The 24,895-nt window shown below is 47.2% G+C and overlaps 1 protein-coding gene across 2 annotated transcripts in view; it reads right to left on the minus strand.

Annotated features, from left to right (window-relative positions):
* Positions 1-24,895, minus strand: part of LOC148473838 (cytochrome P450 2C20-like) — a 91,452-nt gene that overhangs the window by 53,141 nt on the left and 13,416 nt on the right. For both annotated transcript variants that reach the window (XM_088459394.1, XM_088459393.1), the window contains exons 3-5: positions 11,477-11,626; positions 9,826-9,986; positions 2,249-2,422 (exon numbers count right to left, since the gene is read on the minus strand). In XM_088459394.1, the coding sequence (XP_088315520.1) occupies positions 2,249-2,422; positions 9,826-9,986; positions 11,477-11,626 (485 nt within the window). The remainder of the gene's footprint in view (positions 1-2,248; positions 2,423-9,825; positions 9,987-11,476; positions 11,627-24,895) is intronic.

Here is a 24,895-nt window from a genome sequence, read left to right on the forward strand (position 1 = left end):
CTCATCCTGTTGTACTTCAACAGTGACATCTTCAATTTGCATATCAGCAAGTGGACTGTGGGTGCTCCTTTCAGCACTTGCAGGGGGCGTGCAAATGGTGGAAAGAGCCACCTCTTCCCGTTCAGTGCTGGGAAGGTCAGGCATCGCAACCACCACCACACTTGGACTCTCCTTGGGGATTTGTGATATCTTCTTAGAAAGCACAGTTCTTCGCTGTGCTTTTGCCAGCTTAACTCTTGATTTTTTTAGAGGGAGGAGGGCTTCCATCGTCATGTGAAGCTGAACCACTAGTCATGAACATACTAGGGATCGACCTTAGCCGTTCCTTGCCACTCCGTGTCGTAAATGGCATATTGGCAAGTTTACGTTTCTCTTCAGATGATTTAAATGTTTTTTTCAAGGTCATTTTCCTGAACTTTGTCATTTGGGATTGTATGTGCCCTCTACTATGACATTGGGCATCGGCCTTGGCAGACGACGTTGATGGCATGTTATCGTCTATGTCATGACTAGTGGCAGCAGCTTCAGCACTAGGAGGAAGTGGTTCTTGATCTTTCTCTATTTTATTTTTATCGGAGAAAGTTTGGTCCTCCATTTATGTTATATCGATTTGATATATACGTGCGGCTAAACACAGAAAATATTTTTTTATTTTTGCTGGAGAGTAGTGCACTTTGTGGGTTACACCAGCCTTTAAGAAATGAGCCAGCCGGCTCTTTACTTATGGGACACAGGCGCACGCTTGGCGCTGCTCCTTTGTTGATGCACGTGCGGCTACTGCGCACACAATTCACAAACACAGAAAATTTATTTTTTTTTGGTTTGGAGTGTACTTTGGGGGTTACAGCACCCTTTAACGGTCAAGCCAGCTGGCCCTTTACTTATGACACAGGCGCACGCTTGGCACTACTTTGTTGATGCACGTGCGGCTACTGCGCACACAATTCACAAACACAGAAAATAATTTTTTTTTTGGACTGGAGTGTACTTTGGGGGTTACAGCACCCTTTAACGGTCAAGCCAGCCGGCCCTTTACTTATGACACAGGCGCACGCTTGGCACTACTTTGTTGATGCAGGTGCGGCTACTGCGCACACAATTCACAAACACAGAAAATATATTATTTTTTTAGCACTTGGGGGGAGCACCCCTGATGGACAGAGCACCCCCTGGACAACACTACAGCACCCCTTTAGGACTGGGACACTGCACAGGACTTTGGAGTGGACACAGCCCCTATGGAGAACTGACTGCACAACACAGTCCAGCCAGCCCCTATGGACTTTGAAGTAGTGGACACAGCCCCTATTAACAACAGCAGCACAGCACAACACAGCCAGCCCCTATGGACTTTGAAGTAGTGGACAACAGCAGCACAGCGCAGCACAGCACAGCACAGCACAACACTACTCTGCACTACACTACACTACACTACACAGCCCAGCCAGCCCTAACTCCCACCCTCCCTCTTCACTGTCCACAGCCGAGTGAGAAAATGGCACCGACGCGGGTACCTTATATAGGATCCAAAACCCGCGAGACTCGGAAGGCGGGATGATGACGTTTTGCCTCGATTTCAGATCCGAGTCAGGCGGGAAAAGTCGAGCCTGACTCGGATCGGACTCGGATCGGGGGGGCTCGGATTTCAGAAATCCGAACCCGCTCACCCCTAGTATAAGGTGTATATAATGACCTGCAGGCTGTATGTGTATAAGGTGTATATAATGACCTGCAGGCTGTGTGTGTATAAGGTGTATATAATGACCTGCAGGCTGTGTGTGTATAAGGTGTATATAATGACCTGCAGGCTGTATGTGTATAAGGTGTATATAATGACCTGCAGGCTGTGTGTGTATAAGGTGTATATAGTGACCTGCAGGCTGTGTGTGTATAAGGTGTATATAATGACCTGCAGGCACATGGGACGATACAATGAACAATGCGGTGCTGTTACATGGAGCATGTAATGATGGCACATTGCGTCATTGTACACCAGACAGTGCAGTATGCACGGCACGCGCTCTGCACGGTTACTGTACATCACATTACACCATCGCTGGGACGCACCATCGTTTGGTTTGTACCCAGTTTTGGAATAAAGCTGCCCAGCATTTGGAGGCTGCATACAAAAGCAGACCGTATTTACCCTGAATGCAAAAAATAATGCATGCATTTCACCCCATGCATTGCAACATGGTTAGTACAGAATCAGGCCCAAACACAATATAATATCCAGCAATGGTTTTACCTCTTTCATCTTCACCAAGAAGAAATCAATTAAGTCTCTGGGCGACGCTGGGTTTAGCATCTGCTTGTGTTGCTCAATGTACTTTTTGACAAAGGACATGAGATGCGAACTCTCCCTGAAGATTTTCTGCTTGAGAATTGGTACATGGAGGAGAACCGGGAACGTGTTTGCGAGCTATAGACCCAGAAAACACAAATACATGAGATCTGTTAGTTACACTTTTCTGGTTATTCTGGTAGATTTAAACCATGTTTACTAGTGTGACGTTTCTGTCCTGTGCAGGTAATGACAGAAAGGACCCACAGAGAGGGTAACAGAGCGCATTGCAGCAACTCAGCACTGGGGTCATAGGTTCAATTCCCACCAAGACCCTCTCTGTCTATCATCTATCTGAGCTCTGACCTGCACCATCATGCAAAATGAATGAATTTGCAACAAGCTTACTGTGCTTGTATGCGGGACATTTGGAGCGCTGAGAGAAATGGCGGTCACCACAGTTCACACAGCGTTGGTGTATGCGGGACATTTGGAGCGCTGAGAGAAATGGCGGTCACCACAGTTCACACAGTGCTTGTTGTATGTGGGACATCTGGAGCGCTCAGAGAAATGGCGGCCACCACAGTTCACATAGCGCTTGTTGTATGTGGGACTTTGGAGCGCTCAGAGAAATGGCGGCCATCACAGTTTAGTGCTTGTTGTATGCGGGCCATTTGGAGCACTGAGAGAAATGGCGGCCACCATATGAAAGGTTCATCTGGAGATCCTAGGACACATAAAATGTATTGATGTCCCCTATTTAGCTATATGATGAGAAAGCCAATAACTTGCTTGGATGAACAGCAAAGGTCAGAGGCGTTGGACGATGACAGAAGCAGTCACCAAGATACTCACCAAGTTACCACAGAGGGACTCGTAAAAACCTTGCAGAGCACAGAGTGTGCCCACATCAGCTGCCCTTACAGGCATACCCTGGTGCCTCTAGTTCCCAATGATGGCAGGCTGCTGTGCTAAGGATGCAGCTAGCAGCATTAGGAAACTGTATCTCCATGGAGTAGTCGCTAGTTATGCAGACATGGGCTAATGAAGGGGGCTTCGGCCTACTGAGATCAGTCTTCCCAGGATGAACTTTCCCACAGCCAATGTAATCCTGACTAATTCCTCTAACCCAGGTCCAGGAGTCGTCTTCTTTGTAGTAAGGCAACACCGACTTATTACTCCAGCCAGTAAACTGGAGGTAAGAAGGAATGTGCGTACCTCAGTGGAAAGAGCCACTAGTGGGGAAACATGATGCTACAAAAATATTTGGAGGCACCAGTACCTCATGGGACTCAATCATTGTGGCAGTCGTGACAATAGAAAAGGAAAACATCAACTGAGGGTCTCTCAGGTATTTTCTGTCAGTTGCCAGAACATTTCCTCTGTCTGGCAACCAAAGTAAGGGACATACCACTAAAGTGCCTGACCTGGCATGGGAGATGGTCAATGGCTGGTCTGACCAAGGAGTACTAGTAGGATTGGCCTGTGGTGTCGCTTGGACAGACCACTCTGGTGCACAGTTGAATGAGCAGCTGGTTTGGTCAGGTGGCACCAGCGGAAGTGGTCAGTAACAGCAGGTTACTGACTGTAAGCATAACACCAAGCAAACAGGTGCCAACATAAGCTCTTCCTGTGGTGGCATTACTGACTGTAAATAAGGAATGATGGCAGTATAAAGGAACAACATGAGTAATAATCATCATCATTAATACATGGCAAATGTCCTTCTCTGAAGCCTCAAACAAGTGTCACAGACAATCCAGAAACACCACAAAGAGGAAAGAAAGGGATAAGTATCGTGATAACAAAATGTTTACTCTGAAGGATATAGTGTCCTCAGTTCTCTGCAAAGTCCCAATGGGCATCACTGCGCACATTAATGCTTAATAGTGTAGGAAGTCTGTGCTGAATTTCCTGCGTGCCTCTATTGGGTGCAAGGAATTATGAGCGATAACATTGGTCGGAGAGTGCCTTCACTCCACTCTTCCAGAGGAACTGCAATGTAACTAATTTTTAGTGTAATATACTGTATATGCAGGTTAGATAGGTAATAGCCTCCTGGGGCATACAGCCAACTATGCAGGATTTTTATTACTGCTACTCAGTGTGAAGTGCTCTCACATATGGTAGCATGCTTTGAGCAACTTCTGAAAGTGCTTTGTGGAAGTAAACTGTTTTGCTATTTAATGAAATGTGACATAACAGTGATTACCAGTCTCCACCACATACAGTATCACGTTATGTTTGGGGATTCGTTTAGTTACTGTAAACTTCTCTGCTGCTCCTGGTACCATCTGATATAGGGGGGACTAGAGGCGTCATGTACAACAGTCCTGTGCAGGCCTTTGAGAAACCTTTAGAGAAGTGACCTAAATATTGGGGTGGGGAGATGATAAATAAAAATGTTTTATAGTAATAAGAGGACATGTCTTACCTAGTTAAGTCCTTTTCTTTGAACTTTATAGGGGACACAGGCTCATGCCATGGGTATAGGGTGGAGCAGGAGGAGTCTGGGCACCAAACAGCTAAACTTCTTCTCCCAGAAGACCCGGCTCCTCCCCCTCATACCGTGCCCCAGGCAGGCCAGTTAAGTTAGCAAGCCCAAGGTAGGAGCGAGAAAGAGAAGGAAGACCGACCTACACGTACTGGTCCAAACACCCAGAAACACTAAAGGAGGACTGGAACAGAGTAGAAAGCCCTGCCAGCCTGGTGCATCAGGGTGGGTGCCCTGTGTCCCCCATGGAGTTCAAAGAAAAGGACTTAACCAGGTAAGACAGAAGTCCTCTTTTCTTCTTCACACTTCCATAGGAGACACAGGCTTTGACCATAGGACGTCCCAAAGCTACCCCATTATGGGAGGGGACGCATCAAATCTGCGCTGAGAACTCTTCAGCCAAAAGCCAAGTCCGTGGTAGCGAAGGTGTCAAATGAACAGAGCTGGAGGAAAGCATGGTCGGTGGACCCTAGGGTCACTCTATAAAGCTGCTCAGCTGAGACACCCCTCGCGTGCTGCCCAAGAAGTACCTACCAATATGGAGAAATTATTTAATATCAAAGATGGGACAGTGAGGTCCGCCACTGCTGAAGCATGATGGATAAGCAAACATAATCATCTTGCCAAAGTCTGAGTGGCGACCGGCCAGTCATATGTATGGAAGTTCAAAAGGACCAAAAGGTGTTCCGTCCTATGGAGAACCAAAGACCCACCCAGAAAGATCCAGAGGGCCTGCACAATGTCCAAAGAGGCCCCCTCCAAAGAACAATCAGGAGTCTAAAACAGAGAGACCACAAAGTCCCAGGTGAGGAGAAACTAAGATTACTGTAGGAAGGTAGCCAGTACAAGGAACGACTCGGTACCAGTGACAAACCAACAATGGGGAGAGACAGGGCAACTCGCTCCACCAAGCTGACGGTATAGCCATCAGGAAAATGGTTATCGACATTAGCCAGCAAATGTCAACAGAGTTCAAGGGCTCAGAGGGCGATAACTGAAGAGCTTGAAGCATCAATGACAAATATCAAGTAGCCAAAAGGAACATTGTATGCAGAGAACACCTTGAAGAAAAAGATGTACGTATAGCATCAGAGCAATCTGTCCCCGCAAGAGAACAGAAAGTGCAGAAACCTGCACCTTCAAGGAAGCGAGGCCGAATGCTAAATCCAGACCCGCCTGCAGATGGGAGAGGACCCAAGAGAGGGAAACACTCTAGTATGAAAATTCCTGTTAGAACACCAAGCAAAGTAAATCCACCAAAGCAGTGAAAATCTTACAAAGGAAGGACACTGTGGAACGCTGATCGAATATCTGCTTACCAAGTTTGTCATGGCCAATAGGAGGCAACCAGGATTACCATGCTGTCCTTCCATTGCAACCTATGGAGGACAAATGGAGAGAGAAATCCCACTGGCCACCAAAGCATCCACCCGTAGGGCTGTCACACCTCCAGCATTGCAGCGATACCTCGAGAAACCTGCATTTGTGCCAAGATGCCATCAAGGCAACATCTGTCAACTCCCAGCGAAGAAACTAGAATCCAAAAAGGTGTCCGAATAAAGCACCCATTTGCCTGGGTGGACTTCCAATGCTGCTGACACTCTTTTCCCAATTCCAAACTCTGGGTAAGAAGACTACTGACAGAACCAAAAGCTGACACACTGCCCAGATGAAAATGCAACCTACTGTACCTCCATCATGGCACTACTAGTGGGAGTGCTGCCCTAACAGTTCAGATATGTTGGAATGTACCTGGATTGGCCTATGTTGTAAGAGCGGCCGAGCCAGATAGAAAGCTCTGAAGATTATTCTGAGATCCAGAAAGTTGATCTGCAGCTGGCTCCTGGAAGATATTCAATGACCCTGGAAGGTTGTTGACATCAGTGGTGAGGAGGACCTTGTGTGGAATCCCAAAGGGGGTGGCCCCTGTCTAAGTGGGATGCCTGGACCACAAGAGTAAAAATTGAACCTCCCAGGAGAGGTCTGACCCGTTGTTGGGACTTGTTCCACCGGGACACATCCTTCATCTGAAGAGGCTGGGCGAGAAACTGGGCATACTCCACTACAATGAGGCGGAGACAAGTGAGCACAGGATCAGAATGCAAAAGTGTATTGGCACTCAGGAATGACTTAAGAACTTGCGAATCCTGCTGTGTTGGTCCCCAAAGTTTTTCTGCAGGGAGGAAGACTCCATGCAGAAAAATCCATCGGCTTCTGCACCTGGAAGAGACTGGCATATACGCCCTAGCCTCGATGAGTCAGGGGAACTGGAACAAGAACTCTGAAGGCCACCAGCAGGTGAATAGAGTCCCCCAGTGCTTCCGCCTTGTCTGGAACCTCCAAAAAGCATGTGGAGAATAGGCTTTGAAGCCATTCCTGAAAGACTGTGGCGTAGCCTAGGGAGAGAAAACCATGCCCTCAGACATCTGACTTGGTCGCCATCCTGGTGTTGGAAACAACAGAAGACCTCCTTTCATGCTGGGACCCCCCTGATAGAGGTCTGCCTTGTCCAATGGCAAGCTTGTCAGTAGGCCTGGAGGTAGAATAACTGGTAGACCTAGGCTGTTGAGCTCAGGGCCTGGAACCCTTGGAAGAGTAACCCAGATACCTTAAGAAAGGCTTGCCCCTTGGCCCTACCCACCGGTCTGAAGGAGCGTAAATTAGAAGTTTGCAACATAGGTCACAAAAGGGAGGAAGGCCGTCTTGGACACCGTCATCAAAGCTACAATTGTGTCCTAGCCAGGACGCCCCGAATGCGGAAGAGCCCTTATGGCCCTTGTAAACCAAGCCAGAGGGGGCAAAGACACTAGTATCTGTAGTTGTCTTTCCTAGATAGTAGGCCACTGATATGCTACCCTAACACTAATAGCTCATTCCTATGGAGACTCGTGCTGAGGCTCTCCTGAAGACTGTCTATCCAACCTCCGATGGCTTTAGCTACCTAAGCGGAAGTCAGGGCTGGACATGCGAAGGCGTCTGCAGAATTAAGCCTTTGAAGGGAAGCGTCTGACAAGGCGGGCCATGTGAGGAGACTGCACAGAAAATGGGAATCCTGCAGAGCAACATCCACTGACGCCAGGGCGCTAGCCTTAGGGGCCTACTCGGCATCCTTGATGCGGAGAACAGCTCCCACCACATTAAACGGGGTCATTACATCTATCCGCGGTAGGGAATCCTCCTGGATAGATGAAGGTCTCAGCATCCAAAATATAAGACATAACGACCTAGTGAGCTGAGGAACCTCAGTTTGAATCCCAACTGGACAGGGGCGCAGAAGTATCTCGACTGGAGGGTCTGTGCCTGAAGTGTGGTCTCTGTCCAGTCTCTGCTGGAAAGATGCAGACACCTGCACTAAATGCTAGAAGAACTGCATTTATTTCGTCCTAAGGCAGAATCCTGTAAGGTACCCTGAGACGGTACAACTGGGGACAGCCGGGTACCTGCTGGGATACTAGTAGAGGGAGCGGGCCCTGGGGTTGACAGTCCGCTAGCCAACTGCAATCTTACCTGTGAGAGGTAGCCCAAGCCGGTTCCAGGTGGAAGTCATGTCTGGGTGAAAACATAGTACCACAATCCAGGGCAGTCCCCACACACCAATTAGGTAAACTACTGTGTGCAATAAAAGGGGGAGTGCAATGAATGAGACCTCATCCCACAATACGTGGGCTTTACAGACGAGGATTTATTAAGCCGAAATTAACTGTACTCCTAAACAGAAACACATACACACAGAAACATTCAGGCCCTCATTCAGAGCCGCTCGCAATTAGTGCTCGCTCGTTCAGAAAAAGGGGGTGGCTATTCAAATGAACCATTCGCTCTTTGCGGTCTGTTGACGCCTCCATGTCTGAACGAGCGAACAAAACATGTGCTCGTTTATTTGAAAAATACGCCCCCTGGCCGCTCGCATCATACATCATGTCCGCTATTTATTAGATTAATCGAGTACATCGAACAGCGTATGAACTGCTCGCTAGTCTTGTGGTTGGTTTTTCCTACCGCAATCTTGCGAGCAGTTTTGGCTAAAAGACACCCAACTGACGAGGTTGATGACGCTGCTTTGTTAATTATGCACACCCATAAAAACGCCCGCTTTGACCTTTAAGCACGTCTGCGTTCAGATCTCCACTCCCCGTTTTCAAGCACCTTCCCCTGTTACCACCCACATACGCCTCAATCTGTCACTCAAAATAGCAGGCACTCGCTATCTAGCGAACAAACAATTTTCCGCCGCACAGACTGGTTCGCGCATGCGTATTACGATCCGTACGCATGCGCAGTTGTGCAAACATCGTTCGGAGCAAACGAGCAGCCGCTAACGAGCGGCTCTGAATCAGGCCCTCAGTGTTGTAATAATGGGCAGTTAATGCTCAACAATCCAAACCCTAGTCGGTAGGAAGGAGTGTAGTGTATAACCTGACCTCAGGGGAACAGGTATACATGGAGACAGGAGCCCTTTACTGCTTCCCAGAGACTGACTGAAGCAAGCACCATTTAAAATGGCCGCTCAGTGTCTCAGTTTGGAGGTGAAGGAGTAATGAGAATCCCTGCGGCATAGCTGTCGCAGACCATCCGGCTGCGGGACCCTGGTTTGCGCTGAGGGATCGGCCGAAGTCACTGACCCGCTCGCCAGTGCCGCGGCAGCCGGTGCAGGGGGTCAGTGGAGTGGCAGTGCGGGCGTGTTATAGGACTCCTAGCGCTGTCCACTCAGATAAAATAAATAAAATTGAATAAAAAGAAGCTTAGACTGCAGGGCAGTCTCTAATATGTGCCTTGCTCCTGCAAGGCACCAACTTGAACTGGCCTGCCTGGGGCTGGAGGCGGAGTATAGGGGGGAGAAGCTTAACTATTTGGTGCCCGGAATCCTCCTGCTCCACCCTTTACCCATGGTCTAAGCCTGTCCTCTATGGAACGTGAAGAAGAAAATTAAATTTTGTTTCCTTTTTACCACTATTTAGCAAAAAGTTTTTGCCAATAATACATCAATCAGTTAATTAAATGACCACAGTAAGTATAGAAGTGAGACAGATAATGACCGATACTGTACCTCGTGTAACGGGGAATGAAAATTCAGTACAAACTTTCTTGTAGTTATAACAAGTTCTTGTAACTCTGGATCCTCATAATCAAAGTGCTCCCCCAACAGCGCATAACTGGTGATATTCCCGACAGCGCAGCCCAGAAGCGTAATAGGGTTGAAGGCCTTTCCTGGGAAACAATATCATATATTAACGTTATGCGATTGACTGCAACACAAGTTCCAATACATCCCCGTCTTGTATGTGATTAGTAATTTGTTAAGGGCATTATTTAGCAATAAGCATAGGACATTACATAAGGAACCAACAACATGCACCATGCTCTTATAGGATATCGGAGCTCATTCAGAGCCACTCGCAAGCGGCTGCTCGCTCGTTAGCGGCCGATGGTACTGCACGTGCGTGAACTACTCTGTGTGATCGCAAACTGCTCGCTCACCCAGCGAAGACAGCCCAGTGTAATGAGTGACAGGAGAGGCCGTATGTGTATGTGGGTGGTATCAGGGGCGGGACACTAGTAACGGGGGAGTGGAGGTGCAAACGCAGGCGTGCCTGAGTGTTTCAACGCCATTTCTAAGGCGTGCATAATTATCAGCCAGCGTCATAGTACACGTCACATGCCTGGTTTTTACACTGAAGTCCTCGCAGTGCTTGCGGCAGGGTAAGGCAACCACAAGCGCTGAGTTAGCTTCCGATGGTCCTCGATGTACCAATGTTTTAATACACTTCCTAGAGATGACGTGTGCTGGTGGGCGCCTCAACATACGATACTGTGTGTTTCCATACACAGAGCGATCGCTCGTACAGCCAAAGTGGGTGTGCTTATGCCTTTCCGAGCGAGCGCCTGCCATGGCGTCACTATGCCGAATTTGCATACGCTGGATGCGAGCGGCTCTGAATGAGCTCCATGGTCCACAGTCCATACCTCCCAACTGTCCTGCTTTTGGCGGTACAGTCCCACCCATAGACCGCAGTGTCCCGTGGCGGTGGTGGGGGGAGCACTCTCACCGCTCCTCTGCTATACATGCGCACGGCTTCTGTACACTGTGAGGGGAGAGCCCTGGGGCAATCTCTGAGTAATGACAATGGGGGCGTGCTGCAAGCCCATGCCCCTTTCATCACGAGGCTTCTGGCGCACAGAATACCCGAATCTTCACACATCCATGTTGGGAGGTATGCAGAGACACATGGCGGTCAGTAGATGGTGCTGGGCGAGTAATTCCGGGGTCGCAGCCGCACTTACTGTACATTTATAGGTGTAATATTGTGTCACAAGATATCATGTTATCTGTAAAAGTATTCGGATCATATCTATAATGATACACTACCAGGGGTATATTTATCAAAGTGCACGTTTATAGAAGTGTAGGCGTTTCCCATAGCAACCAATCGGATTCTAGCTATTATATTCTAGAAGGTGTTAGATGAATAAGTAGAATGTGATTGGTTGCTATGGGCAACATCTCCACTTCTATAAACCTGCACTTTAGTAACTATACCTCCCAGTCTCTGAGGTAAACATCACGGCAATTGGCAGCTGTTCCTGCAAACTGGGTATATTGCGCTGTGATGACAGATTTATTATTTTACAGACTGTGAATGGGGCGACTTTATGCGCTATTGGTGTATGTAATTATCAGTATATAAGCCCCTTCTCACCTCCTGTTTGTGACACAGCTTGGATGAGACTCTGGGACTCCTCCAACACCCGTTTCTCCATGGCCGCCTTCCCCATCCCAAAATCCCTGAGTGACGTTATTGCGAATCTGCGCAGCTGGCGCCACCTCTCACCATCAACGTTGGCGAAACCTACAGAGAAAGAGGTCACATGATCAGCGTAGGTAAGGGGAATTGGATAAGAGAACACCTGTATATTCCATAGTGCTCAACAATTGGGAACAAACACAGTAATAAAATTACACTAGGTAACAGGTAGATACCAGCATGGTCTGTAGGGGAAGAGGGGCCTACATTGCCTAACGGGTTACAACGGGGTCTACACTGCGTATCAGGTTACAATAGGGGCCTACACTGTGTATCGGGGCCTACACTGCATATCATGTTACAATAGGGGCCTACAATGCCTGTAATGTTACAATGGGGGCTTACACTCCGTATCATGTTACAAATTACAATAGGGGCCTAAACTGTGTCTGTGTATTATGTTACAATAAGGGTTTACACTTCCTATCATGTTACAATAGGGGTCTACACTGTGTATAATGTTAGAATAGGGGCCTACACTGCATATCATGTTACAATAGGGGCCTACACTGTGTATTATGTTACAATAGGGGCCTACACTGTGTATAATGTTAGAATAGGGGCCTACACTGTGTATTATGTTACAATAGGGGCCTACACTGCCTATCATGTTACAATAGGGGCCTACACTGCCTATCATGTTACAATAGGGGCCTACACTGCTATCATGTTACAATAGGGGTCTACACTGCGTATCATGTTACAATAGGGGTCTACACTGCTATCATGTTACAATAGGGGCCTACACTGCGTATCATGTTACAATAGGGGTCTACACTGCGTATCATGTTACAATAGGGGTCTACACTGCTATCATGTTACAATAGGGGTCTACACTGCTATCATGTTACAATAGGGGCCTAACTGCTATCATGTTACAATAGGGGTCTACGCTGTGTATAATGTTAGAATAGGGGCCTACACTGTGTATTATGTTACAATAGGGGTCTACACTGCCTATCATGTTACAATAGGGGCCTACACTGCCTATCATGTTACAATAGGGGCCTACACTGCGTATTATGTTACAATATGGGCCTACACTACGTATTATGTTACAATATGGGCCTACACTGCCTATCATGTTACAATAGGGGCCTACACTGCGTATTATGTTACAATAGGGGCCTACACTGCGTATAAGGTTACAATAGGGGCCTACACTGCTATCATGTTACAATAGGGGTCTACACTGCGTATCATGTTACAATAGGGGTCTACACTGCTATCATGTTACAATAGGGGCCTACACTGCTACCATGTTACAATAGGGGTCTACACTGCATATCATGTTACAATAGGGGTCTACACTGCTATCATGTTACAATAGGGGTCTACACTGCGTATGATGTTACAATAGGGGCCTACACTGCGTATCATGTTACAATAGGGGTCTACGCTGTGCATAATGTTAGAATAGGGGCCTACACTGCTATCATGTTACAATAGGGGTCTACACTGTGTATAACGTTAGAATAGGGGCCTATACTGCATATCATGTTTCAATAGGGGCCTACACTGCGTATCAGGTTACAATAGGGGCCTACACTGCTATCATGTTACAATAGGGGTCTACACTGCATATCATGTTACAATAGGGGTCTACACTGCCTATCATGTTACAATAGGGGCCTACACTGCTATCATGTTACAATAGGGGTCTACACTGCGTATCATGTTACAATAGGGGTCTACACTGCTATCATGTTACAATAGGGGCCTACACTGCTATCATGTTACAATAGGGGTCTACACTGCATATCATGTTACAATAGGGGTCTACACTGCTATCATGTTACAATAGGGGCCTAACTGCTATCATGTTACAATAGGGGTCTACACTGCGTATGATGTTACAATAGGGGCCTACACTGCGTATGATGTTACAATAGGGGCCTACACTGCGTATCATGTTACAATAGGGGTCTACGCTGTGTATAATGTTAGAATAGGGGCCTACACTGCTATCATGTTACAATAGGGGTCTACGCTGTGTATAATGTTAGAATAGGGGCCTATACTGCATATCATGTTTCAATAGGGGCTTACACTGTGTATTATGTTACAAGAGGGGCTTACATTGCATACAATGTTACCGGCCACTTTTCGTATTTTGTGTTTTGGTTTTGGATCTGGATCTTTCTTCGTGTTTTGGATCTGGATTGGTATTGCCAAAACCACCCTTCCGTGTTTTGGGTTTTGTTTCTTGGATCTGTATTTTTTTTTTTTTAAAAACCATAAAAACAGCTAAAATCACAGAATGAGTTGGTTTTTCTGCTCCTACGCTATTATTAACCTCAATAACCTTAATTTCCACTCATCTCCAGTCTATTCTGAACACTTCACACCTCACAATATTGTTTTTAGGCCAAAAGGTTGCACCGAGGTAGCTGGATGACTATGCTAAGAGATATGAGTGGGCGGCACAAACACGTGACCCATCTAGGAGCGGCACTGCAGTGGCAGACAGGATGGCAGTTTGAAAAACTATGCCCCAAACAGAACATAATGCAAAGAAAAAAAAGAGGTGCAAGATGGAATTGTCCTTGGGCCCTCCCACCCACCCTTATGTTGTATAAACAGGACATGCACACTTTAACAAACCAATCATTTCAGCGCCAGGGTCTGCCACACGACTGTGGCTGAAATGATTGCTTCGTTTGGGCCCCCACAAAACAAGCTGGCAATTAATCTGGCCCTGCACAAACTGACTCTACGGAGGCAAGATGTCGTCCTCATCCTCCTCATCCACCGATTCCTCACCCTCTTCAGTGTTGTGTACATCCTCATCCTCACAGACTATTAATTCGTCCCCGCTGGAATCCACAACCACAGGTCCCTCTGTACGTTCTGGAGGCTGGTTTCCCTGGAAGAGTTGATAATTCATTTTATGAACATCTCCACATTTTGTGGAAGCAGCCTCCTACGCCTTTCGCTGACAAGGTTCCCGGCTGCACTAACACTCTTTCGGAGTACACACTGGAGGGGGGCAACTCAGGTAAAATAGAGCCAGTTTGTACAGGGACCTCCAAATTGCTTCTTTTTCCTGCCAGTACATGTACGGACTGTCTGACATGCCTACTTGGATGCTGTCACCGATGTAATCCTTTAACAGACGACTCACGCTTGTCGCTGCTGCTTTGAGGATGCAAGTGCGGCTACAGCCCACACAATTCACAAAGAGAAGAAATTTTAATTTTGTTTGGAGAGCACTTTGGGGGTTACAGCACCCTTTATCGGACAAGCCAGCCTGCCCTTTACTTATGACACAGGCGCACGCAGTCGCTGAATGGCAAAAGTGGCCAGAAATTTTTTGGGACACCCAAAGCGTCCCCTGCACGCCCCTGTCGCTTCTCAGAAAATTCTGCACCACCAAGTTTATTGTGTGAGCAAAACATGGGACGTGCTGGAATTTGCCCAGATGTAATGCCCGCACAATATCGGTGGCGTTGTCAGATATCACAAATCCCCTGGAGAGTCTAAGTGGGGTAAGCCACTGGGCGATGATTTCCCTCAGTTGTCGGCGGTGTGCCTCTTACAGAAACCGGTGATACACAGCGTAGCCTGCCTTGGAACGAGCTGGCATTTCTGAGATGCTGCTACTGGTGACGCTGTTGTTGCTGCGTAAGGTGATACATTTACCCAGTTGGCTGTCACAGTCATATAGTCCTTAGTCTGCCCTGTTCCACTTGTCCACATGTCCGTGGTTAAGTGGACATTGGGTACAACGGCATTTTTCAGGACACTGAGGACACTTTTTCTGACGTTTCTGTACAGTCTCGGTATCGCCTGCCTAGTGAAGTGGAATCTAGACGGGATTTGGAACCGGGGACACACTACCTCCATCAATTGTCTAAATCCCACTGCACTAATGGCGGATACCGGACGCACGTCTAATACCAACATAGCAGTCAAGGCCTCAGTTATACGTTTTGCTTCAGGATGACTGCTGTCATACTTCATCCTCCTCGCTAAGGACTGTTGGAGGGTCAATTGTTTAGTAAAAGTAGTGGTGTTCCTACTTCCTCTCTGGGATGATGAACAACTCCCAGCAGCAGCAACAGCACTAGGAGGAAGTGGTTCTTGATCTTTCCCTATTTTATTTTTATTGGAGAAAGTTTGGTCCTCCATTTATGTTATATTGCACTTTGTGGTTTATACCACCCTTTAAGAAATGAGCCATCCGGCCCTTTACTTATGGGACACAGGCGCACGCTTGGCACTACTTTGTTGATGCACGTGCAGCCACAGTGCACACAATTCACAAACACAGAAAATATTTTTTTTTTTGGTTGGACTGGAGTGTACTTTGGGGGTTACAGCACCCTTTAACGGTCAAGCCAGCCGGCCCTTTACTTATGACACAGGCGCACGCTTGGCGCTACTTTGTTGATGCACGTGCGGCTACTGCGCACACAATTCACAAACACAGAAAAAATATTTATTTTTTTAGCACTTGGGGGGAGCACCCCTGATGGACAGAGCACCCCCGGGACAACACTACAGCACCCCTTTAGGACTGGGACACTGCACAGGACTTTGGAGTGGACACAGCCCCCATGGACAACTGACTGCACCACACAGTCCAGCCAGCCGTTATGGACTTTGGAGGAGTGGAGACAGCCCCTATGGACAACAGCAGCACAGCGCAGCACAGCACAGCACAACACTACACTGCACTACACTACACAGCCAGCCCTAACTCCCACCCTCCCTCTTCACTGTCCACAGCCGAGTGAGAAAATGGCGCCGACGCGGGTACCTTATATAGAATCCAAAACCCGCGAGACCCCGAAGGCGGGATGATGACGTTTTGCCTCTATTTCAGATCCGAGTCAGGTGGGAAATGTCGAGCCTGACTCGGATATGCCTCGGATCGGGGGGGCTCGTGGGGGTTCGGATTTCATAAATCGGAACCCGCTCACCCCTAGTTACAGTAGGGGCCTACACTGCGTATCATGTTACAATAGGGGCCTACATTGCGTATCATGTTACAATAACTGCGTATCATGTTACAATAGGGGCCTACACTGCGTATCATGTTACAATAGGGGCCTACACTGCGTATCATGTTACAATAGGGGCCTACACTGCGTATCATGTTACAATAGGGGCCTACACTGCATATCATGTTACAATAGGGGCCTACACTATGTATCATGTTACAATAGGGGCCTACACTATGTATCATGTTACAATAGGGACCTACATTGCGTATCATGTTAGAATAGGGGCCTACACTGTGTACTCCCCCTCTCTGACCATCACCTCCTCTCTTTTAACCTATCCCTCTCTCCTTCCCCTCCACTACCTCTGAAAGCCACCATCACTAAGCGTAACATTGAAGCTATCGACACTGCTTTCTTTTCTTCCCTACTTGACTCACTTCTCTCCCCTATCCTCTCTCTCTCCTGTGCTGAACATGCTGCTTCCCTATACAATGCCTCCCTTACTTCTGCTTTTGACTCTGTTGCGCCGGCAATCGCTACTCACCCTCGCAAATCCACACCTCAACCCTGGCATTCCAAAAGCACCAGATACCTGCAAAAGTGTTCACGAAACTGCCGAGCGACAGTGGAGAAGATCACGCTCTGAGGCAGATTTTCTCCATTTCAGATTCATGCTGTCATCCTACAGTCCTGCCCTTTCCCTCTCTCAACAGTCATAGTTCAAGAACCTCATCTCCTCTCAGTCCTCAATCCCCAGCGTCTCTTTTCCACCTTCCACTCCCTTCTCTGCCCACCCCCTCCTCTTCTCCCCTCCTTGCTCTCTGCCACTGACTTTGCTACCCATTTCACATCTAAAATTTATTCCATACGTCAGGACATCATATCCAACCAGTCCCCCAGCTCTCCACCTCCTCCTTTCCCGGATCACCCCTCCCCATCCATTTTACCGACTCTGACATCCTTCTCCCCTGTGACTGGAGAGGAAGTTAAGGCCCTTATCCAGTCCTCCCCCTCCCACCTCCTCTGCTACCTCTCTCCTTCTGCCTGCTCCCATCTTGCCCACCTCCTTAATCTCTCCCTCTCTTCTGGCACTGTTCCTTCTGCATTCAAGCATGCCCGCGTCTCCTCGATTCTTAAAATACCTAACCTTGATTCTCTCTAACTACCGACCCATCACTCTCCTCCTTTTTGCCTCCAAACTCCTTGAGCGTATTGTTTACAAGTGCCTCACCACATTTCTTTCCTCCCACTCCCTCCTTGACCCTTTTCAGTCTGGCTTCCGTTCTCTCCACTCCACTGAAACTGCCCTCATAAAAGTCAGCAACGACCTCCTTGTTGCCAAATCCAAGGGCCACTACTCTCTTCTCATTCTCCTTGACATCTCTGCTGCTTTTGACACTGTGGACCACCCTCTACTGCTGCATATCCTTCACTCCCTTGATCTACGTGACGCTGCTCTCTTCTGGCTGTCCTCCTACCTCTCTGACCATTCCTTCTCCATTTCCTCTCATGGCGACTCCTCCCCCCCACAGCCTCTTACAGTAGGTGTTCCCCAAGGTTCTGTTCTTGGAACCCTCCAATTCTCTCTCTATACGTCTTCTCTAGGTAAACTCATCAGCTCTTTTGACCTCCATTATCATCTCTATGCTGATGATAGTCAGATCTACCTTTCCTCACCTGATCTTTCCCCCTCTCTACTGACTGGTATCTCTAACTGTCTCTCTGCTATCTCTTCCTGGATGTCCCAGCGATTTCTCAAACTTAATATGTCTAAGACTGAGCTGATAGTCTTCCCACCCTCCCACGTAACATTATGTCCCACTATTTCTTTATTAATAGATGGCATTACTATCTCATCTAGTCTCAAAGTGCATTGTCTTGGAGTCATTTTGGACTCTTCCCTCTCCTTAAAACCACATATCCAGAGCCTCTCGTAGTCCTGTCATTTCCATCTCAAGAATATTTCCAAGATCAGACCCTTTCTCACCCAGGATGCTACCAAAACCCTTGTACATTCACTGGTCATGTCCAGATTGGACTACTGTAACCTTCTCCTAGCTGACCTCCCCAAATCCCATCTCTGTCCTCCCCAGTCTGTGCTAAATGCTGCTGCTCGGCTCATCTTCCTCTCCATACGCTCTACATCTGCCTCCCCTTTCTTACAAGCCCTCAACTGGCTCCCCTTCCCTTTCAGAACCCAACTCAAGTTTCTCACACTCACTTACAAAGCCCTCACCCATTCCTCTCCCATTTACATGTCTGATATCATCTCCCTTCACTCTTCTATCCGCCCTCTTCATTCACTTAATACACACCGCCTTTCCTGCCAATTGATTACTTCCTCCCACTCCCGCCTCCAAGACTTTGCCCGTGCTGCTCCTCACCTTTGGAACTCTCTCCCTCTCCCCATCAGACTCTGCACCTCTCTACAATCTTTCAAACAAGCTCTTAAGACCCCACTATTTCATTATAGCCTTCCAGCTCTCATCCCAACTTGCTGCTACATCTTCCTTTCTCCCCGCCCACCCCATTCTGTGTCACTCCTGTTTGTCTTCCCCTCCCTTAAAGAATGTAAGCTCTTTCGAGCAGGGCCCTCTAGGCTCTTGTGCTTCTCCCTACTGTAATTTAATTTATCTCTTAATCCCCACTAGGGCAACTAACACCTGGCTGCTTATGCGGGCGTTAATGTCACTAAAATAGCAATGTTTATCCATGTCCTGTATTGTATTGTATTGTAAGTCAATGGTTACTTTTTTGTCTATGTACTTTGTAAGGCACTGCGGAACACTTGTGGCGCCATATAAATAAATGATAATCATCATAATAATAATAATAATAATAATAGGGGCCTACAATGCGTATCATGTTGCAACAGGGGCCTAAGCTGCATATCATTGTGCATATCACTGTGCCTTATACCCATGTTACAATTGGGCCTACACTGAGTATTTTGTTACAATAGGGGCTTACACTGCTATCATGTTACAATAGGGGCTTACACTGCATATCATGTTACAATAGGGGCCTATACTACGTATCATTATACAATAGGAGCCTACACTGCGTATCATGTTACAATATGGGCCTATACTACGTATCATTATACAATAGGAGCCTACACTGCGTATTATGTTACAATAGGGGCCTACACTGCGTATCATGTTACAATAGGGGCCTACACTGCGTACCATGTTACAACAGGGGCCTACACTGCGTATGATGTTACAATAGGGGCCTACACTGCATATCATGTTACAATAAGGGCCTACACTGTATATCATGTTACAATAGAGGCCTACACTGCGTATGATGATACAATAGGGGCCTACACTGCTATCATGTTACAATAGGGGCCTACACTGTGTATGATGATACAATAGGGGCCTACACTGCGTATCATGTTACAATAGGGGCCTACACTGCGTATCATGTTACAATATGGGCCTACACTGCTATCATGTTACAATAAGGGCCTACACTGCATATCATGTTGCAATAGGGGCCTACACTGCGTATGATGTTACAATAGGGGCCTACACTGCGTATCATGTTACAATAGGGGCCTACACTGCGTATCATGTTACAATAAGGGCCTACACTGCATATCAAGTTGCAATAGGGGCCTACACTGCGTATGATGTTACAATAGGGGCCTACACTGCTATCATGTTACAATAAGGGCCTACACTGCGTATCATGTTACAATAGGGGCCTACACTGCGTATCATGTTACAACAGGGGCCTACACTGCTATCATGTTACAATAAGGGCCTACACTGCTATCATTTTACAATATGGGCCTACATTGCTTATCATGTTACAATTAGGGGTGAGCAGATTCGGTTCTACTCGGTTCCGTTCGGATTTAAAAACCGAATCTAATTGGCTATCCAAAACTCGTGACAGCTGATACCCAATAAGATTCGGTTTTTAAATCCGAACGGAACAGAGTAGAACTGAATCCGCTCACCCCTAGTTACAATAGGGGCCTACACCGCATATTGGGCAATTACAGGGGCCTACACTGCATATCATGTTACAATAGGGGCCTACACTGCGTATCATGTTACAATAGGGGTCTACACTGCTATCATGTTACAATAGGGGCCTACACTGCGTACTGTTACAATATGGGCCTACAGTGCCTATCATTATACAATAGGGGCCTATACCGTGCATCATGTTACAATTGGGCCTACACTGCTATCATGTTACAATAGGGGCCTACACTGCGTATCAGGATACAATAGGGGCCTATACTGCATATCATGTTACAATAGGGGCCTACACTGCGTATCATGTTACAATAAGGGCCTACACTGCATATCATGTTACAATAGGGGCCTACACTGCGTATCATGTTACAATAGGGGCCTACACTGCGTATCATGTTACAATAGGGGCCTACACTGCTATCATGTTACAATAGGGGCCTACACTGCATATCATGTTACAATAGGGGCCTACACTGCGTATCATGTTACAATAGGGGCCTACACTGCGTATTATGTTACAATATGGGCCTACACTGCGTATCATGTTACAATAGGGGCCTATACCGCGTATCAGGTTACAATAGGGGCCTACACTGCGTATTGGCAAACTACAGGGGCCTACACTGAGCCATTCAGTGGGGGAAATTCACTTGCTGGAGATATGCTGCGGTGCATTGCCTCGATGCTCGGATATGCTCATATTCTCACACTTACCCTACTTTTGAAAAAGCATTACAGGGAGATTGTGAAAGCGACAACTACAGTATGAGCGCGGCGGTAAAGTTGGCGCGTACTGCTACATCTGAGAGGCATGTCATAAATTTGATTTACAGCCAAATGTAAATGAGCCCCAAAGCAGTTAGTAAGATCTATATGTTGATGAAAACACGCTGATGCTTTTCAGAAAATACATGTAGCCATAGGAATCATTGTGCCTTATAACCATAGGGATCATTGTGCCTTATAACCATAGGGATCATTGTGCCTTATAACCAATGCAGGGAAACTATACTAATGATCCCATTTGAATGTATATATCTCTGTAAGGTGTAATATGCAATCAGGGAGATTGCTGGACACTTCAGGTAGACAGGGAGATTGCTGCTATGTCAGGGAGATGGGGAGATTACTGCTATGTCAGGGAGATGGGGAGATTGCTGCTATGTCAGGGAGATGGGGAGATTGCTGCTGATCAGGGAGACGGGGAGATTACTGCTATGTCAGGGGGACGGGGAGATTAATGCTATGTCAGGGAGACGGGGAGATTGCTGCTATGTCAGGGGGACGGGGAGATTAATGCTATGTCAGGGAGACGGGGAGATTGCTGCTATGTCAGGGAGACGGGGAGATTGCTGCTATGTCAGGGAGACGGGGAGATTGCTGCTATGTCAGGGAGACGGGGAGATTGCTGCTATGTCAGGGAGACGGGGAGATTGCTGCTATGTCAGGGAGACGGGGAGATTGCTGCTATGTCAGGGAGACGGGGAGATTGCTGCTATGTCAGGGAGACGGGGAGATTGCTGCTATGTCAGGGAGACGGGGAGATTGCTGCTATGTCAGGGAGATGGGGAGATTGCTGCTATGTCAGGAAGACGGGGAGATTGCTGCTATGTCAGGGAGACAGGGAGATTGCTTCTATGTCAGGGAGATTGCTGCTATGTCAGGGAGACAGGGAGATTGCAGCTATGTCAGGGAGACAGGGAGATTACTGCTATGTCAGGGAGATTACTGCTATGTCAGGGAGACAGGGAGATTGCTGCTGTGTCAGGGAGATTGCTACTATGTCAGGGAGATTGCTGCTATGTCAGGGAGACCCCATGTTAATGAACTGCGCATGCGCTGCATCCGGCGTGCGCATGTACGAGCCCCTCTGAGCGACTGAAGTTCAGTCGCTACGGGGCTTGCAACAAGACGGGACGGCTGTCAATGGTGATTGACAGCTCGCCCCATTTTGTGGGCGGGTAGGGGGGGTGGCTGTACAAATGATTTGTCTTGATTTTGAATTCGAGCCTGGAGGGAAAACCTCAGCCGGGGCTCCAATCCTATTCCATCTCGCTCCTCCCTCATAAATTTCCTTTGGAATCAAACATTTTTATTAAATTTATTAACAAATCAATTCTTCCTTTCCCATCCTTCCACTACATACATACATACTCTGCCTCCCTCGGACCACTGATCTAGTTCTTCAATAATTACTGCTACTCTGTTTCCTAAATGTGTCACAGCCACTGAAATCTTCGACATGCGGTTGCTGAATGTCAAAAATGTCCAGAAATGTTTATAGCAGCAGACAGCATCTCCTGGATGTCCTTTTCATTTAAAAAAAAAAACATTCTGAACCACCAAGTTGATTTTGTGGGCAAGACATGTGACATGTTGTTCACCCATGCTTTCCCATCCTTCTTCATAAATTTGCTTCGGAATCAAAAAATTAAGTGAAATTTACAAGCTAATCAATCTGTCCTTTCCTTGCCTTCAACTACATACATACTCCATCTCCCTCAGGCCTCTTGATTAATGAAATTTTTTTTTTTTCCTGATGTGTCACTTTGGAAGTTAAACTGCCACATGTTTGTGCCGCCAACTACTGTCGCTTACCTTAGTTAGACAGGTAGCTTGGCGCAACCTTTTGGCCTAAACTGGATGAAAGCAATATTGTGAGGTGGTCAAAATTGACTGGAAATTAATGGTATTTAGGTTAATAATATTGTAGGAACAAAAAAAGAGGCTCAAATTATGTGATTTATTCTTTTTTGCCCATTTTTTAGAAAAAAATCCAAACCAAACCAAAGACCAGTCACAGTGGTAAGGCAAAACCAAAACCGGCCAATGAATTAGAACCAAAATCATCAAAAATGGTCCATGTTCAGCTTTCTTTGTGTGCACTAACACCATCAGTCTCCATATCTGTTATTCCCCGATTGGTGGCCGTATACGACTCCTGCTCCCTTCTGACTGCACTATTACTCCTCATGTATCCTGCTGGTCTCTGGCTGCCGACACTTCATGTTCCTGAGTCCACGGCTGCAGCCTCATGGGTCCTAATGATCAGGTAAGTTCAGCCTGTCTCCTGCGTGGTTCCTTCTCGTTCCTTTATCCAAATGCACAATCAGTGCTGCTGTCATCATTTACAGCGCTGTTATCATACATTGGACTCTCTGCGTCCCAGATGCTTCTTTGTGACTGTTGTGCGACTGGGCTGCTGGCCAGTATCATCTAGCTGACGTGCCCATATTGATTGGAATGCAGCGCTCCATGTAATTCAGTCCCTGTATTGTGTGCAGTGTTCCTTCCTGTATTTATGCTTTTGCGTGGTGAGATTATATATATATATTTGTTGTTGTTATATGTTGCATTTTGCTCATTCTGCAGAGTGATCTCTGGGCCTGATTCAGACCCGCTCGCAAGCGGGTCAATGTTGGGCCAGTGTGAACACGCGGCGTGCACGAGCCCAGGAGAAAGCACAAAAAGCACTCGCTCCGGCGCTCGCATCCAAAAGGGGCGGCTGTCGATGTTGATCGACAGCTTGCCCCGTTTGGAAGGCGGGGAGAGGGGGGTGGCTGGGCAAACGGAGGCGTTCCCATGCGAATGCCTGCCGTTTGTGGGTGGCCCCACTGACATCACCAGTGATGTCAGTGGGAGAGATTTCGGCTCTATTAGAGCCGGAAGCTCTCTGGGGCTTGCGGCAATGAGACCCTACCACAAGGGTCTCCTCGCAAGCCCCAATGGTCGCGATGGTCGGAAGGCCGCACAAAAATAAAAAACGCCCTGATTCAGAGCGAGCATTTATATATCCAAGAAACAATAGGCGGCACTCCAAGACTTGGTATATAGATCAAGCTGTATTAAAGCATGTCACAGCAACCAACGTTTCAGAGCAAGGCTGGGCTCTTTTCTTCAAGCGTTCGTCTCTGAATCAGGCCCTCTGTACGCTGTTTAGATCGTTCTGTGGTTCCTCAAAGCCTCCATGCGGCTTCTTTGTACAGTATATTATGCGTGTGTTTGTGTATAACATAGTCATCATGTTACCTTGAAAAAAAAAAGAGCCCAGCCTTGCTCTGAAACGTTGGTTGCTGTGACAAGCTTTAATACAGCTTGATTTATATACCAAGTCTCGGAGTGCCGCCTATTGTTTCTTGGATATATAAGTGTGTGTGTGTGTGTGTGTGTGTGTATGTTAAGCAGTTTAGATTAGGTAGCTCTAAGTTAGAATTGTTTAGCCTCACTCTTATGGGATCCGTTCTGCAAGTAATTGGGACAATTCCTCCTTCTGCAGGTGACTGTGTCGGGGATCGTGAAAATCCACAGTTCCCCCAAAAATCGCAGATCAGATATCGATGAATTAGATCACGAATCGGTGAATCGGTCTC

This window comes from Taudactylus pleione, unplaced genomic scaffold (assembly GCF_031769625.1).
Source record: "Taudactylus pleione unplaced genomic scaffold, aTauple2 ptg000907l, whole genome shotgun sequence".
NCBI lineage: Eukaryota > Metazoa > Chordata > Amphibia > Anura > Myobatrachidae > Taudactylus > Taudactylus pleione.